Below are 19,213 nucleotides of genomic sequence, written 5' to 3' on the forward strand. Positions count from 1 at the left end.
TGTTTAAAGGATTCCATCTAAAAAGAACATTGCTATGGTTTTTGCTTACTTTCTTATTATCAATACCTCAACATGAAATAAGTTTTGAGTATATTGCAATGAGTTTTGAGTGTATTTTATCAAATTTCGGTAACCATATGATTTAAATTTATGTTATCCTAATTGTTGCAATAAATTCGAAAGCGATAACATTTTTGAAAAGAGAATGAAGATACCTTTCAAACGATATATCACAAGCCTATACTTCCCATTTGAAAAAATGGGGGTTGTACCTGTCATTTCACGGGGATTGAAGGTAGGGGTAGCGTTTTTTCGTTGAAGTATGTCGAATAAAAATTTAAATTGGACGTTTCTCGGAATCTTGTTGAAATATGTACCGTAACCGAAATAATGAATTTATTTCATTGGGCTTTTACACACAAAACCCAACAAAACAGAAGAAAAAAACGAAAATTGTAATCATGAGATATCTTGTTCTTGTGGTAAAAGTTATACTGGTGAAACTTTGAGACTATCAAAAGTGCGTGATGTCTAAATTACATCAGAAATCGGCAAATAACAGGATTAAAACTGTCAGAACACATTTTGAAATCAGACAGTGAACATCGAGTTGAATGGAACAAGAAATGGCTCCTTGTTGTTTTCGAATTCATTCATCAACTCAATATTCGAGGGTCTATTGTTTTCTAGTTCATTGTTATTGCATTTAGTTTGCATTTGCAAAAACCGAATATGAAAGTAGCTCTCAAAACTGCTTGCTCACTTCAACGAATGTGGAACCCTAAAGACAAGCTGGTGGAAAATGAAAAGTCGTGGATATATAAAGTAGGCTGTCGAAACTGTAAGAAAAATTATCAGTCAAACTGAACAAGCTATTAAAACCAATTTCGAAAAACACGCTGCATGTATCCGATTTCGTAAACCAGAAACTTCAAGTGGCGCTCAACACGCTTCAGCATGTTGAATAAAACAATGATAGTGAAATAACCTACCAACAATCGAAACGTCGTGAACTAACGTGACTTGGAATCTCTACACTTTTTTATTATTTTCTTTTTTCATTCCTTTAATTTTTATTTATTCAATTATTATATTTTTACTTGTAGGTTATTTCACTATCATTTCATTTCAGGTTTATTGTTGCTTAATACAATTGTTTTTTTCAGCTATCCTTTTTTAATTATGTTTTATTACTTTTTTCAGGGATTTCAAATCATTTTATATAGTAGACAATGGAAGTCCGAACTAGTGAAATTCATCACGAAACATTGTCAATCACCTTCAAACAAAACAATGATAATTCATTGATGCTGAAAATGACGAGAGGATAACTGATAATTGAAGAATTTATAATTCAACTAAATTATTATTATTATAAGGGTAAGGTATCTCCCGTAGAGTTAAACAGAAGAAACAGAATCTGCAACAGAAGAGGAAACTCCGCCTGAGCAGATCGGCAAAACGCCCAAACAGATGACTCACTCAAACCAGAAGCGAAATGTATTATTAGGTGAAGCTGAGTTAAAGATGTCCTCAGGTGGAAAGGTTACTCCGGTCATTAACGTGAAAATCTTGCATCATGAACATCCAACCTCCATTTCAATCCATCAAGATGGTCCACAGATACGATTTCGGAGCTGCACATTCCGGCCTGGATGACTACAGATTACCTGAGAGGATCAGGAAAGCATCTACAGGTTGGTGGGTGCAATTAGTACCCTGCAGCAATTCATGGGAGGGTATTTTCCTGAAATGCTTTTGTGTTGCTTACCTTATTCCTACCTGACGACGGTAGTCATATACTGACAACTAATCAAGTACCCGACTAGACTGAGTCGATCTTCAAGTGGACTATTTTTCACAAAGAAATTTCATGCTCTGGGAGCAGATCACATAATCTATGCCTGTTCCACCGTGAGCCTGATCAGGTTTTACAGCGTTTGGCAGGGTCTCACTTGGTCGTGTTTAAATAGGTGTGAGCTCCAATAAACTCCCTTATGGTTTGCGATGGAGGGTCGAATAGTCACTCACACTTGAGATCTATCTACTTTAATCCTTTATATTCAATTCATGGCTGTCCTTGTTCATCTTTCACTGCCTGAACCACTGTGCATGCTGTTTTTGGCGAGTGCATTGGCTTGGGATGTGAGGGTTGAGCAAACCGGCCATCGGATGCCTGCTTCCACGTAGCCCCGCTGGATACGGGAAGCAGGTATTCCCTAACTGAATGGCATCCCAACTACGGCTTGATCCCAAGGTGTGTGTATCCGTGCCAAGAGGATGAATGACACTGAACCTATCAGCTGTCTCTACGGAACCTTCGAAATACCGGGCACCCTCTCGTCATAGCATCGCCTTGTCACGGTAATCGGGGCTCTGCCGTAATTAACCTTCTTTTCCTAGCTACTCGTGGTACTTTTATGGACAGAGTAAACTTAAAAATTCTTTCTGATGCTGAGTCTACAGAGGAGATGGATGTCTAGCTTACGACTCCAACTGACCTCCCTGTAAATTTAGATCAGAAGCGAGTCTACAGAGGATGTCGAGCTTACGACTTCATGAGCAGCACGAGTGAATGTAAGGCATCGTCAGGTGTAGCTGACGTGCAAAAACCCTCATATGGGAAAATTGTCGCGGGTATCAAGGTGGGAATCTTGCACCTTGACTATCCGACTACCTCATTAACGATGAAACAGTAGAGCATATACTTTGTGCCTGCCCTGCTGGGGACCGAATCAGGTTTTTAGAGTTCGGCAGAGCTGTACCATCTGACCTGAAAGACCACTAACCATACAAAATAATCGGCTTCGTTAAGTAGTTGGGTTTACTTGTTCGAGTATGAATAGGTGTGAGCCACAATAAACCGTTGCGGGTTGCGGTGGAGGGTCGAATAGACCCACTCACTTTGTACCTAACCTAACCTAACCATATTCAATTCATGAAATGAGTGTAATAATCACTTTCTCAATCATTTGGTAAGGTCATTATTACCATAAACTATTATGAGGGGGTCATACAGTTGGTGAGGAAAATTTTATAACTTTTAGGTACTTTCAACTATGTCGAAATAATATTCTGGGAATCAAATCGGAATATTCAAAATAATCAACAGCATATATATATATATATATATATATATATATATATATATATATATATATAAAGAGAATGGGAATCAAATCGGAATATTCAAAATAATCAACAACAAAAAAAATTCGAGAATTTTAATTTTTAAGCACCAATACAAAGCACATTCAATAAATATTTATAAAAGATAAAACCATATATATATATAAAAAGAGAATGAGTAATATATTCAGAATAAAAATGCCCTGCACCTTCTCGCGATATATATTTAACAAAAAAATGATTTTAAACTTTCAAAATACAACATTTTTACAACTTTCACAATAAAGCTCTGAAATATATTTAACAATCAAGGCGTCCAAATAAAAATTAAATACATATATTGTAAGTGAACTCCATTCAATATATTTATTTAGTTTCGAAAATATTGGTACTTGAAAACTTGAGTGAATGGACAATGGATTTTTAGCCATAACAGACAAGCGTCCTCAAAACGTGTTTTAATTCGCTGGTAGCCTCATCCTGCAATAGTACAAAAATATGTAGGTGACTACGAAGTATAATAAAATATTTTATTTTCTAATGGCAGTAAATGAGAAGCTAGTGAATTTTACTCCAAGGCATACATTTTATTTCTAAGAGTACAGTTACAGTGCAGTTTATACGGAAATTAGTCGACAATGGCCAAAAGAACCCTCTTGTAATCTCCGGAGGTATCACCCTGCAAAGGATAGCAATGTCAGTACATCATACATGCAAAGAGACGCATAACAATTTTGGAAATGTGTTGAAACATGTGCTTGAGTATTTGGAAATGTAAGTAATCAACTTATTATTCAAATGGCAACAATATACCGACCGAACAGCCAATAGCAGTCTACTTTTAAAGTAATAGAAGCGTAAAAACTCTTCTCATTATAAAAGTTTCAGGATTCCTCGGCATCTGCTCATGAAATGTGTTCAAGTGTTGGATATTTGTGAACGTAGCATACGATAAATAAATACTCTCATGACATTAAAAACAAAAATAAGTTATAATGGAATCGGCAATATTTAATAACCTCCATCCTTGTGTTTGTGTGCATTCATTGTTCAATTACCTTTTAGAAAGAATATACACAAAAAACTATTTTCAAGACTTGTTCAAAAGAACTAACAAATGAATGAGGACTGACAGATCTCAAAACTTTCAAGTATCCGGAGCAAGAAGAAAAACTTTTCCGTATTAGATTCCAGGCTGTGATTTTTTTATTACGGATCATCTAGGTACAGTATCCGCCACGGCTGATGGCGAGCGATCGCGCAGGTATGGACTCTCCCAACTAAATTACTTTTGGATTACGATAAGCCCCTTGCATGCCAGTGTCGTACCTATAATTAGTTTCAATTAGGATAGCAAATGGAACATGACTTCTTCGTAATCTCTTTTCATATTTTATTTAGTATTATAGGTAGTAGTACAGTTCATTGAAATGTTATGTAATGATACACTTGATGACTGGTTTTTGTTAAGCTATGACATTTTTTCAGAAACAACACAGATTATTCAGACAATGCCAAACGCCAACAGCATTGGAGGACAAGTTATGATATGCCTCTGTACAGAGCATTTGTATGTCTTGCAAGAGCTGCAGTGGGGTTACATTCAAAATGAGTTTGTGCGCATGGGGGCGGGCTCGCCATCATGTTTGGCGCTTGATGTGCCTATGGTTAGGAATCATTTAATATTACTGATAATTTCAGTATCTCTGAATGTAGGTGAATAAAATGTATTAGTAAATGATTAAATATCATTTAAACATGTGAGGCATAAAATATATCTCAAATTAGGTACTAAAAATAACTCTTCAATTAACTTTTGCCAGATGCAGATTCCATTTATTTCTTGAACGACAACATAACATATAGGTACAGAGTTTTAAAGATATTTCAGATATTATAAATTCATAAAAAAGTGTGCCGCAGCGATATTTTGAATCTTGTCACACTTGCCGTGACATATGGCAGTTTAAATCTGACATGGGCATGTTAGTCTGGAGATGTAACCGTGATTGTTGGGCAAGTCCTCATACCTCTAATTAAGTCTCTCATGGCATAAATCAGTTGTTAGTAGATCGGTAAAACTATTACTTATTCACATATTGAACGTCTCAATATATACGCTTTTCGATACAATTTGAATAACAAAATTATGCCAAATTTAATTATACGAAAACAAATTCAAAGACACTAAAACAATTTAAGGTTGTACATATTATCAAACACTGATATTTTTGACTTGCCAAATTCCTACCTCTATAGTGATTCAATTCTTCATAGACAAATTATTGACTTATCATGCAAGTTAATATATTAGAGAATTTTTGTGTTATTTTTTCTCGAGCTTCGTCTGTAAATTAATTCGACCAAATAATCAAGCCCATGCATATGTATTGATAGGCATAATAAATGACAAAGGAGATACGAAAGTACCAGGTTTTTTAGCGTCCCGATTAAAAAAACTACAAAAAGCAATCTATAGATACCAACCCACAACGAGTAACAGTGGTAACATTTAATTCAACAGATTGGGTCCGCTCAAAAAGATGATTGAAAATGTATCTGTCTTTCTTCAATATAGTAATTAAACGATGTCACAAATAATTTCAACCCACTTTTTAAGGAATCGAATCTGTCGGTATTAACATAATCAGTAATACATTTAAAGCCCATCCATCAATATATTATCTATGAGTGCAATTAAATAAACTACACACCTTTTATATTGAACAAGTCGAATTTTCTTGATATCAAAAATAGGAAGTTGAAACAACTGAATAAACGAGTTATGACCTCTGAGAAAATTTCTAAAAAAATTACCACATCAGACGAATATCTTGTAGTTTAATCAAATCAAAATCCATTCTAGTTCCCCATTTTTGCAGCGACGTTTGAAATATATTTCACATTAATATTTCCCCCTTTTGGGTATCAAACGAAATTATAATTATTATAGTTCATCAGACTATAATGAGTCTCGGTAAGTTGGAACCACATGGAGCATTTATTATGGGTTATTTATCATAAAAAGTTCTACGACTGAAACCTAAAATGCATCCGTTATCATATTCTTTCAGTAGTATATAAGGTTTATAAAAAACAAGAATTTTGCTCAAGAGTTGAAGTATCTTCATTTTTGACAATATTGAGAATTTGTAGGTTGATGTGGCGTTGAGCACCAGTGGATTCTTACCCCAGTACTCCGTGTGGAACGAAGCCCTAGATGACGGTTACAGTCCTGGGATATTTTTGCCATCCCATGCAATGGCACCGCAGAATGTTCCATATGGTGGCTTACGTCGCGAGCACCTTAATAAAGCTAATGGACTAGAGGCTAACATCGCCTCACCCGTTCAGTGGGGTCCGCATAGCGTTGATCATTTCCTCGGTTACCACCGTGTGAGCGGGTCAGAAGCCTACTCATGTTCCGGATTGACAATACCGAATTACATTTACGTCTCACCATTGGGCTACTTCGATATTGATCGAAGCAATACACCCCACACCTATACCTTAACTTTGACCCTCTACTGTTATAGCGGTCATCAATCTCTTACCTCTACAAATAGTTTAAACTTCTATTCTCAACTTGTGTATTGGCTTAAGGGTGATTTTTATTTTTATACTACCCTTCCTAGACGGCAATACTTTCATACCAAAAACTCTGTGATAAGGCGCCAAAGCATTTATCATATTCGCAGTGATCGGAGGGGCAGGATTTCTTTGATGTATAGACTCGTCAGGGCGCTGACATGTGACTTTCAGACTTAGAGCTGGAAGATTTTTATTAATCCCCTCCACCACATTCGCCTAGTACTCCCCAGGCTGAGAAACATATGCTTTAAGCTTATCGCCCACTTGTCCGGCACAGCACGGCACGGCCCGTCTTGTCAAAATACGTATAAAAAATCTGTTTAAAATCTGTTTTTCCGTTAACCAGCTGTCGCACCCCTACGAACGACAACCCTCAGAAGTCGAAACTTGTGCGAGCTAAGGATTAACGAGGGCTTACCTTTTAACGTGTGATTTCTAACACGGGTTGGTCGATAGCAAGTGAAGATCGATCGTTCAGAGTAGGGCTTGAACCACCGACCAACACGGCAGTCAATTCGAGTGAGTGAACAAAGCACCCACGCCGAACCGTTTGGCTACCGACCGACCAATGAACAATGAAAATGAATGGACAACCGCCCACTAGCCCGGCACGGCAATAGTCTAATCAACAAGTTCAAAAACATGGAAAATTTCAAGTGAAATTCTCTTGAAATCGAACAAACAGCACCTTTAGTATGCTGGTTGTAGCTAGACAAGTGAGCGATGGTTCTACCCGTTGCCATCAGGCGACGGACAGCGCCGTGCTGTACCGGACAAGTGAGCGACACGCTTTACAGAAACGTTCGTTGAGACTACAGTAGGGGAGTATTTATATTCTCGCCCGCTGTGGGTCACAACTGCATGTGGCTATTCCACAGCACCTGCATCTCCGTTTGATGAGTTCCATATTTTTTACAAGATATATAATCTCATTATTATAGTTGTCCTGAGGAAGGTGTGAAATATACCGAAAGCTTGACATATAACAACGAGTTTTCTTTGTAACAGCCCAGCTATTAACTGCAACGTCACAAATTGAACCGATTTATAGTTAATCCAGTTACTAATTCTTATATATATATATATATATATATATATATATATATATATATATATATATATATATATATATATATATATATATATATATATATATAACTCACTTTTTTCACGGGGACCGGTGAAAAAAGTAATTTCATGAAAAATGACATTTTGTTACCTGTCATCAGAGATAAAATGTCAAACTTTTTTCTCGTCACAGAAAAAACTACTTTATCCTTAAAGTACCTAATAATAAAACGTTTTCGATATGTTTCCTACTTACAAGGTGTTTCTTCATCGGGGTGAAACATGTGAAGTAAAAACATGTTTGGAAGCTAATTTTATGATGAAAAGTTCATATAAACGTAGGTCCGAAAATACATCCAAAATAAAAGGCGTTAAACTTTCCTTAAAAATCCTTTTTTTAATTGAAAATATCCGTTGTCCTAAACATAAATGTAACTTATTTTCAGATGTACCCGACACAAAATTAAATGTCAGCTCCTGAACAGGCCATTACATTTTTCACCGCAATTAATAAAAATCAAAATTTGAAAAATATAAGTTTTCAAGATAATAGTATATTTTTTTGTTATGTATAGATGGTGTATTTTGCCCTAAAAGTCATTAATTTTCAATGTAGAGATCGATACTTTTCAGTAGTTTAGCATGAAACCTAATACAACCTCGTTATTCGTTGTGTAGGAATGTATCGACTTATTCAACGAAATTATTCGGTATGAGTAATTGTATAAATATTTGTGTAGGAAGCAGATGATGTCATTTAGTTTTAATTTACGTTGAAAATAATTCATCAAATCATAGTGTTAGTAATGACTAATGCAATTAGGTTACTCTCAAACATAACCAGGCTTTTAAATGTTTAGTTCTCAGCAAATCCTTCACCTACATATTAATAAAATACTTTGTCTTATAATTCATAAGTGTCTTCGAGAACAAAAGAGTTGGCGGTTTTCAAATAATATATAAACGACCGAAATTTACTAAAAAAAATTGATGAATATTGAAAAACATACAACTCTTGTGTCTAGAGAAACGAATAAATCTTCCAAATTTTTCATCAAAATACTACTCACAGTAATCCAGCTTTCCAAAGTTTTGCCATATTTATCCAAAAATGCTTGTTTGATATCAGCCAAGTCGATTTCAGATCTAGATACAATAATACGGATCAATGTCTTGTCGTTTGTTCCCAAACCAGCCATAGCATCATGAAGACGCTCTGCAAAGTATCCTACTTTGCTCTTAACGCATTTTACTACAAAAAACGTAATTTAATTTTACAAATCTTACTAATGTGTGACAAGGTGCAACTATCACTAACCGATTCCCAACAATCCTTTCTCAATGCTTCCTGAAAACTCCTTTTTGATTGTTGCTTCAATGTCTTTCCCAGTCAATCTTTCGTACTCGGAGAAGGTAGCTCTCAACTGTTGGTAACTTCTTGTTATCAGGACTGTGTTGAAAACAGATTCCTCGGTGCCCCATTTTGATTCGCCAGCTGCAATGATAGCTTCGGCATCTGCCACTGCTTGTTGCTCATTTACCCCTTGATTTTCTTCACGATTGGCCTTGAATTAATACATTTTCAAATAAACAAAAGTCAATATGAATATTACTGGAGTTTTATCCCAACACCAAACGACTCGTGTTTCAATCACCAAATGATCATCTTGAATCTTCCTCTTAAAGATGAAAAGGGTTCACATGAAGATATAGATAACTATCGCGAAATATCATTACTGAGTATTCCATCTAAACTTATTGAAAAAATAGTAGCAAATAGAATTATTGTGTTCGTCAAAAAATACAAAATTCTAACCAATCATCATGGTTTTAGAAAAGCTAGATCAGTTGAGACTGAGATAAGAAAATTCGAGTTTATTTACAACGAAATCGAAAAGGGGAAGTACGTAGTTTAAATATTATTTGACTTAGCCAAGGCGTTTGATTCAGTGAATAGTGACATAATGGTTAGTAAATTATATAACATTGGCATTAGAGCGTTCCTTCTAGAATGGATAACATCTTTTGTGGAAGATAGGAAAATGGTAGTGACTGTGAATAATGCAGTAGGTAGCTGATATTCAAGATATTATCATTGGGGTACCACAGGAGTCCATTTTAGGCCCACTGCTTTTCTCTATCTATATAAATGATCTTCCGAAGTATATAAGACAAGGTTTCATTATCCTATTCGCAGATGACACTACCATAACAGTTTCCGGAAATACTGCGGAGGAGCTAGAAAACAACATTAATTCAGTCATGGGTGACATTTAGGCTTCGCGTTAAAAAAACAGTGAGACTTAACAACATCCAACTCTCGGAAACAGCCAAACCCCTTGGTATGTTTCTAGATAAAACCTTGTCTTGGGAGCCCCATATCGATCATGTCTGCAAAAAATTGAATCAAGCAATATGTGCAGCAATACGACAGATCAAAGACGTGCTTAGTTTAGTGGGGTCCTTCTGTGGGGGCAAAACGTGTTTTTATTGTTCAGAAAATATTAATTAAAACTATCTTTAATATTGCACCCAGGGATAGCTCTGCTCCATGTGAAAAATAATATACTCAATCTGAGAGATGAATCAATAGTTCATAACTATGCAACATGAAATAGACATTTATTAACTATCCCAAAACATAAAACATCGACATTCAAGGAATCACTTGCATGTAATGGCATATTATTCAATACGTTATCTCAAGATATTAAAGATTTGCATATTATAACATTTAAAAAACAAATAAAGGAGCTATTAACTAATAAGGGATATTATAGCGTAGAATAATTCTTAGAAAGGGATACACTGTTATGATGATTATTGCTTTCAATGTATTTCTTTCGCCCTGGTTAAAGATTAATTTACTTTTATGTATATTTATGTATGTATATATATATATATATAGTTGTATGTGTATGTGATTTTTTATTTTTTATATATGTATATAGTTAAGTACCTGTCTTAAGTGTCCGATCTATGTTATACTGTGGACAGTTATTATTGTTTTATATAATTTTTACATTTTTTATTTATGACATGTCTTATATCATGTAAATGATCGAAAATACGAACAAAGTTATTATTTTTATTATTATTATGATCACTTGGTGTTCGAAACACGTGTTGAAGTGTTGAAAATAACCAAGGTTCCAACAGTGCATTACAAAAGTCAATATGAAAAACATCCTACCAGTGAATATGGTGTAAAATATTATTTTCGTGAATAGGATTCACTTCAAACAGAAATGATTGTTGAAATAGACGAAATTTTTATAAACAGCTGTAGTTGACAATCTCAGTTGAAGTTTTGCTGTCGGCTCTTTTATCTTTTTCAATTTACGACTGGGATTAAAGACCACTTGTATTATTGTGTACTTATGATATAGTTACAGTCACTCATTTCGAAGGAATTTATTTTAAATGTAAATAAAACCCACTTGATAACTTCTAACTGATATTTCTCAATATTTGTAATTCAGAATTAGTGTTCTGGTTATTGATATCAATGAATGAAACCGTCAGGTATGTTATTTGATCAAATTGATTTTCTAATAAATCTTAGAACAATCTAAATAATATTTCCAATTTATCCCTTTTATTCAATTATGTTATGAAAGCGAAATGGAAATTATATTTCAAAAAGTTTGTTTTCCTAATAGAATCGTCAAACAACAGAACTAGATGATAAATAAAATTTATATTTCATACTCACTTGAACTAAAGAAACTAAAAGTCTCTTGAAATGGCCGGAGGTGTCATCTTTCAAGTCTTTTTCTAGAGGTTTGCCATAAACTGTAACAAATATAATTATATACAAACGTATCAAAATAAGAAGTTTTTAAAAGTACTATCATTGTGAGTTCAGCTCTCCATAAACAAACATTAGAGAAAAAGAGAACCACCACAAGATGTATGAAAACCTAATTATTCTTATTTCAAAAATGATATAACTGATGGAGCACCTTCTCTATATGTAGTTCCAGTTAGAAAAATGGTTAGAGAATAATTATGCTAATCAATGGATTGGAAGAAGAGATCCTATTGAATGACCCCATAGATCTCCGGATCCATCTCCTCTTGATTTCTTCCTCTGGGGCCACCTGAAATCTGTTGTTTTTAAGGCGCAGCATGACTCAGTAAAGCAACTGAAGGAAAGAATAATCCAAAAATGCCGAGCTATTTCCAGATGAAAATTTGCCAGTGTACGTCAAGAGTTCAAAATAGACTGTTATTGTATTGAAAAGAATATACATAATTTTGAACATTTCTTAAATTATTAACAAAAAATAAAATTTTATTTTAATGAATAGTGTTTTATTTAATAAACCAAAAACTACTTCATCGAATGTAGCTCTGTAGGGGTACCATTGAATAGCATTTCTCAAGAGCTTTCAGATAAGGTATCACAAATAGGGGTCACCATTCGAAACTATAAAGTTGGGATGTTTGGGGGGGGAGGGGGGAAACGGGTAAGCGAAAACAAGTTAGCTATTACATCATTATTTTGTTTGTATGTTTATATGAAAGTAGCTGTTTCAGGAGTACTTTCTTTCAGTTTGTGTCTGAAAGTTACTTCTTTGCATGAACTACACATCCATGTATAGAGTTACTTATTCTAAAATTGATTACTTCCTTCCATTCCGTGATAGATTCGCTCATCCTTGTTTTTTGTATCAAGATGGAGTAGTAAAAAGCCAAAAACTTTCTTTCCCAAAAATTAATCACTCCTAAAAATATAACCCCTTCAATTCAAATAAGATTCCTCTTGGCTGGGATTAAACCAAATAGGTGAATGAATGACATTACGATGTCATCGATGACATAAGCAGATCAAGCTTATTCCGTGACATTAAAAATCGTTATTCGTGAATGAATGTGTATTTTCTATAATGTTATCCAATTTGGTACTGAAGAGCCTTGTGACAAGTGTCTTAAGGCGAAACATCCGTGTATACCAGTAAGGGTGACAGTGTTCCATGTAAGTGCAATTTATTACCATTCATTTAAAATAGAACTCATGTGAATGATATCTGATTTTTATTCCACAACGAATGTTTGAAATACAAACTGAGTAGAGAAAAGTATCTTCTGTATAATTCAGTGTTCATATGGGAGTATTTGTTTCGAAAGAATTTTTTCTTTCGTGTAATTCAATGTTTATATGAAAGTAGCTGTTTCAGGAGGACTTTCTTTCAGTTTGTGTCTGAAAGTTACTTCTTTGCATGATCTACACATCCATGTATAGAGTTACTTATTCTAAAATTGATTACTTTCTTCTTTTCCGTGGAAGATTCCCTCATCCTTGTTTTTTGTATCAAGATGGAGTAGTAGAAAGCCAAAAACTTTCTTTCCCAAAAATTAATCACTCCTAAAAATATAACCCCTTCAATTCAAATAAGACTACATCATATTATGTTTCCTCCTTCCTATTATGGAAGATGTCAGCGATTTCTTATATTTTATTTGATTGCTTGGATATAGCCATTGTATATTTTGAAATTGTCACCCTGCATATGTAACTTTATAGGCAGAGGATAATTATAGTCCAGGAGAGATTTAACAGTCTCCCCCATTTATTTGAGAGAGTACCACATAGCTAAAATTATAAGAGTGGAACTAAAAAATATCGATAACTCATGTGAAAATTTTTTAAAATATCGCCGATTTCAACAGAAGCTGTAGACTATTTGGGTGTAGCAGTGGGTTCAGCAGAAGCAACAAAAGGGTAGCATATGTTACTGAAGCAGAAAAATCGGTTGGAAGATGTCGAGGATCCACATCTTCATTTCTAGGTATCGTGGAATATTGCCAGAAGTCACTTTTTTTTCGACCTTTCAACTGAAGTTGACCTCAATTAATTCACGTGTCTGTCCATGGTTCTACAAGTCTAACTTGACAATGTAATGCCGATTACGAATTTTCTCTTTTATTCCACAAAATTTTAATAGATGCTTGTTATTGATGGAAAGTTAAGCCTAAACTCTCTCTTTCACTTGATCGTATTTCAACTTATTTCAACAATTTTTATTAGAACATCTGGAGCTTTAGGACGGTTTGATTGAATTTACGCACACACTTCACGAATTTTGACCAAAACATTTACTCCATCCTGGAATTTGATTTGTTTCCGAACAGCTGCACTGAATAAGTAAGTCAGCTGATCTGAATACTGTTTATTTTACACGAATAAGTAAAGAAAATAGGAATCTTCGAATCTACAACTCTGATGATATAGTGAAAAAGTATATTTGAAAAGGCACCCAGTCCTCACGATGTTTGTCATGATGTTTTTGTTTCGTTCCGAAATTATTTTGAAATCAATCCAATATTGGAAAGGTCAGAAGGTAAAACTTGTTATGCTACTTAAATTAACAGAATCAATTGATCACATTACTATTTATAGAACTTGCATAATCTGAACAAATAATTACCAAGGACGACGATGAGGTGGTCAGTTATGAATAATCTACTAAGTTGTTACACAAGTTTGGCATAAATTAAAGAGTTAAAAATTTGATTCAAGTGTCACAGGATGTGTTTCGCAAAATGCTCAGTGTGAATTTATTTCATCACATAAAGACAAAAATATTGCATATTTTATGCCTTGATTTCATGTTTATTTCTATTTGTCTGTATCTTTATGCAGTTTTTATTACAAAATGGTATATAATCCAAATATTGAAACTTTATAACACACTTGTAGAAGAAGTAATGGAATAGACTAGTTTTGGTAATAATATTTAATCAGAACAAGCAACAATGACGACAAAATAAAAGTTTTTTGAGGTAACATAAATAACAGTTCAGTACTTAGTGTTTTCTCCTCTAGCTCTAACGATAACCTGCATCCTCCTGGGCATACTCCGCAAAAGGTCTTTGATGGTTTCTTGTGGAGTTCGAGTCCATTCTTCCTGTGCAGCAATTCTTAATTCTGCAATTGAGTTAGGAGCTGGATTTCGTGCTCATGTACATCTTTTTAGGATGTCCCAAATATGTTCTATGGGATTTGCGTCAGGACTGTTTGGTGGCCACTGCCTCAAGTCCAACAACTTCAAGACACTGGGTGACTGTTCTTGCAGCATGTGCACGAGCATTATTATGCATTAGCACGAAATTGTCGTGACAATGAAGCCGCCGTGAGGTAAAACATGCTCTTCAAGGATTTGCGTATGTACCAGTCAAAATTCATTCTTAAATTCACCTCTAGAAGCTCGGTGCGACTGTCCCAACTAATGCCACCCCACAACATAATGGAAACACCACCAAAGCTAACGTTATGTACAAGAGTACATTCAGCGAAACGTTCTCCAGATCTTCTGTATACTCGACCACGTCCATCTGGTTCCCATAACTGTATTCTTGTTTCATCTGTGAAAATAAATTTTCCCCACTGATGTTCATTCCAGTTAACGTGGGCTATGGCAAATTATAACCGACTAGACTTGTGACCTGGAAGAAGCCTAGGAACTCTGTCAGGGCCTTTTGGATTTAAACCAACTTCTTTGAGTCTTCTTATTATTGTGTTGACACTTGTCTTGTGCTCAATAAATCATTTCTGAGATGCGGAGCTGTTAGCGTGCGATTTCGCAAAGATTGAATTTTCAAATATTGGTCATCTCTTAGTGTTGTACATATCTTACGTCCTTGACCAGGCTGCCTTTTGTACTCCTCAGTCTCTTTGTATCGCTTCACAATAGGATACACAGTCGATTGATGGATATGCAATCTCCGCGCAATATTTTCTTTAACAATTTTAACACAAACCAATTCGCTCAAATGCGACATTTCACTAAGAAAACTACAGAATCCAGACATAAAGTCATGTCCAAGCATTTTTTTATCTATACTGAATGGAACTTTACGTAAAATACTTTGTTGGCCTTTGAACATTCATCAATAAAAATAAATAAGGAAAATGTTAAGGAAAAAGAAATTAACAGTTTTTCCACCATATGGGGTTTATAAACCTTCCCATTAATGATTTAGATTTAGAAGATGAAAATAACGCGCTACGGGTAGACGTCCAACATCGGACAATGTCTCTAGCGGTGCTTGCCGTATAATTCATACTCCGTCTGGCAGATCTAGAGCAGCGGTAGAAAAGGGAAATAAATTTTTGGATTATTATTTATTGATGAATTTTGTAATTACTGTGTACTCGAATAGAGATTTTTTTTAAATTTGTACATGATGTGAATTTTACAAATTTATCTCTCAGTGGTTTATAAATATGATTAGAAACAAAAATATGCTGAATCATTTGACCATGATTTGATAGTCAGATTGAACTCTTCTGAGATTACTGAGATTGACAGTTTTGTAAAGTTTTGAAATTAACGGTGTTGTACTTAGAATGAACAGTGCTGAGTAAAATCGTCGACTTTGTTGAAGTTGTTGTTGTTGGGTTTTCGGAGTTTGCTAATAACTAGTTTGTGAAACTTAACGTCTATTAGTTTTGTTGTTTAAAACTTCAGGATATCATTAGGTCTGTCTTATTCAATTCAGTGAATCAATAAAAGACGAGTCAGTCATTGATGAAAGATACAGAACGGACGATTTCGTGTTCTCAAAGACAAGCAGAATTGATTTTGTAATACAGCCACTCATTTCGACACAAGATGAGAAGATTAGTCCTGCTTGCTCCTTTTATTCGCCTTGAATGTACAATCCATCCAAAAACATGTCGATCGGCCTCATATAAGTAAACAGAGGCGCTGCTAACAACTAATCACAGGGTATTTAAAACCAGCATTTCATATTAAAATATCTGTTTTGTGACCGAAATCAATGAAAGAACAGTTAAATTAAGTACATAAGTACACTGAAAGGAACAGAGAACGGAATTCTTATCACTGCGAAGGTTTTTACTTTCAGACCTCCATTAGCATTCTCTCTTAGCGTATTTATGACGTTTTTTTCATGTGCCAAAGCAATATATTGTGCTTTTTTGTCAAATGCATCATCCATATCTTCTTTAACCTCACAATCATTATCGTCGAACGATAAGACTTGATTCTATTCTGTACATTTTGAAATGCTTTCGTGGGTAGTTAATGCGAATAATGAATGAACAATATCGAGGTTTTATAAACACAAATAGATAAGATACTGCAAATTTTTTCAGCTGTGATTGATTTCGATGCAAGAAAAAAGTTAAATCTTTTCACACTGCTACTCTAATTGCTCTATTGAACCTAGAGTAGCCGTGCATTTCTTGCACTCCCATTTGAATTTTTCCAGAAAATTTGGATACTGTCAGTGACGAACAAGGGGATAGGTTCCACCAAGCCATACTGACAATGGAGCAACGTTACCAAGGCAGATGGGATGCAGCAATGATGGGGGCTTATATTGTTGGTTCCTTATGAGGGAAAACGATGAAACATATAAACGAAAGTCAATATTTTCAAAAAGGTTACGTATTGTAAATAAAGTCTGTTATCCTCAAAATATATCGTTTTTTTCTTGTTTCGATCTTATATTTCCCTATATCTGAAAATTGTTGTATAAAATTCAAATAACTATAACTCAAAATCTTTACGTGCTGGAAAATTTTTTATGTTGAACTTTGCTTTCAACTCTTATATTAGTCGCAATTTTTTTTCTCATTTGTGTAATTGAACAGTATACCTAATTATTGACAATTATTATTTTTAAACTTGGTTCAATGTATCCATGAATATTCGGAATTTTCGATATAGTATACCATCACGACAAACATGATGAAGTGAAATATAACTTTTAGATGTTATTTCAAAAGACTTCAGTTATGCAAAATGTATTTTGGTTAAGGAGAAAATTCAATTGACTGTTCGAAACTTTGTACACTCTGAAACCTTCAGATTTGTTTCCTGAAGCCAGATTATCGCGTAAAGTGAATAAAATGTTCCAAGAAAACATCAAAAATATTTGATTTCATTGGTATGAATTTAAAATAAGTGTAACACTCACTTTGTTCGTAAAACTGTGCAATAGTACGGATTCCGTAATTGGAGAGAGTGCACAAGATCTCAATGATAGCCTCTTCGTCCGTACCCAGTCCGGCAACAGCGTCGTGTAATTCTTTGGCATAAAACTGGGGCAACGGAGTCATCAGTGCCACCATGACGTCTTCAAACTTGCCGCCGAGCTCGCTTTTCAGCTCGGAAATCAGATCTTTTCCGTAAGAGGTTTTGAAGGTTTCGGCAATTTCCAAACGTTGAACAATGCCTCGTCTCGCAAGAACGTCGATTATGGCCTTCTCGTCGGCACCAAAACCTTTCATGGCCTTCTTGAGGGTGGCGGCATCGGCCACGGGGTCGAAGGGATCTGCTGGGTAAACCGTGGGGGTACACTGAAAAACATTATAAATGGGCATATGTTAGTATTGATATGATATTATTGTTCAAACTTATCTAGGCTAATTGACTTAATGATAAAACAGTCAATGAGGTATCGTTTGGTTGAGGTGCGTTTTTCTAACGTCGACATAATACGCTGAGTTGACCACCCCTTTCCAAAAATTAAATGAAAGTGTTTTACTAGAGGATGTCTGTGTGGAAATCGACGAAATAGACCCGAGTCTTTCTGAGAGGTCCTATTACGTTGTATGCTACATGATTTTCTTTATTTTGGTAGCATTTATGTTTAGGAAGTGAGTCATTTTTCGAAGTTCATTGTTCAAATGTCACAAAATTCTGCTAAACCGTGTAGTATCATGAGAATGCATAACTGTCTGTATACCACACAATGTTATAACCATAATTCTTCTTCTTTATAAAATAGTATATAAGATTATGTAAGGTTAGCCATTCACTCTCTTTTTTTTAGGTAATCGTTCTGTAAACTGTGTTCTTGTATTCTGGTGGTGGGTTAGCTTAAATACAAGTTTTTACCAGTCAACGTTTGTATTACAATACCAGTTTCAGCATATTACATTAATTAACAAAATGTTGAGGTACAAACAGGACTAGCAGCTCCAAATCAGTACCTCCAAATATACACAAAAATGTCATAACTGGGTACTGTGAATAAGGTACTGTGAAATACACTTAAAATTATATTACAATGAAGTCACATTTACAACTACTGAAACGAAAAGAATCAAATAATAAAAAAATTGTTGATATAAGAATTATATAGTACATTAGCTGACCTAGCAAACGTTCTGCCATACAAATAATTTCCACGGGGTATCGAATTTGATGCCATGTAAAAAAAATCGTAAAAACATCGGCTGTTTGCGCTGCGTCAAAACCCGTCCCTTGAAAAAGGTACCTTTAGAGTTATTTATATGCAACAAGTCTTTCAAGAAAAAGCACAGCATAACAATTATGTTGAACTGCAAAAAATACTGATTCTTAGAACATGTGTTTAGCGTTTCACATAAATATCTTCGGTCGTTCCGAAGTTATCAGAAAATAATTCTTTAAACTCTAGCATT

The 19,213-nt window shown here is 34.7% G+C and overlaps 1 protein-coding gene across 2 annotated transcripts in view; it reads right to left on the minus strand.

Annotated features, from left to right (window-relative positions):
• Nucleotides 1–3,210: 3,210 nt before the first annotated feature.
• Nucleotides 3,211–19,213, minus strand: part of AnxB9 (Annexin B9) — a 31,175-nt gene continuing 15,172 nt past the window's right edge. Inside the window, exons 3-8 of one of the 2 annotated variants that reach the window (XM_023166396.2) lie at nt 17,743–18,124; nt 11,504–11,583; nt 9,107–9,353; nt 8,859–9,040; nt 3,714–3,808; nt 3,211–3,609 (exon numbers count right to left, since the gene is read on the minus strand). In XM_023166396.2, the coding sequence (XP_023022164.1) occupies nt 3,758–3,808; nt 8,859–9,040; nt 9,107–9,353; nt 11,504–11,583; nt 17,743–18,124 (942 nt within the window). In that variant the 3' untranslated portion in view covers nt 3,211–3,609; nt 3,714–3,757. The remainder of the gene's footprint in view (nt 3,610–3,713; nt 3,809–8,858; nt 9,041–9,106; nt 9,354–11,503; nt 11,584–17,742; nt 18,125–19,213) is intronic. The other variant, XM_023166380.2, reaches the window with a different exon arrangement.

The sequence above is a fragment of the Leptinotarsa decemlineata genome, unplaced genomic scaffold (genome assembly GCF_025532065.1).
Source record: "Leptinotarsa decemlineata unplaced genomic scaffold, Ldec_3_MD MMD2_tig00000035_RagTag_RagTag, whole genome shotgun sequence".
NCBI lineage: Eukaryota > Metazoa > Arthropoda > Insecta > Coleoptera > Chrysomelidae > Leptinotarsa > Leptinotarsa decemlineata.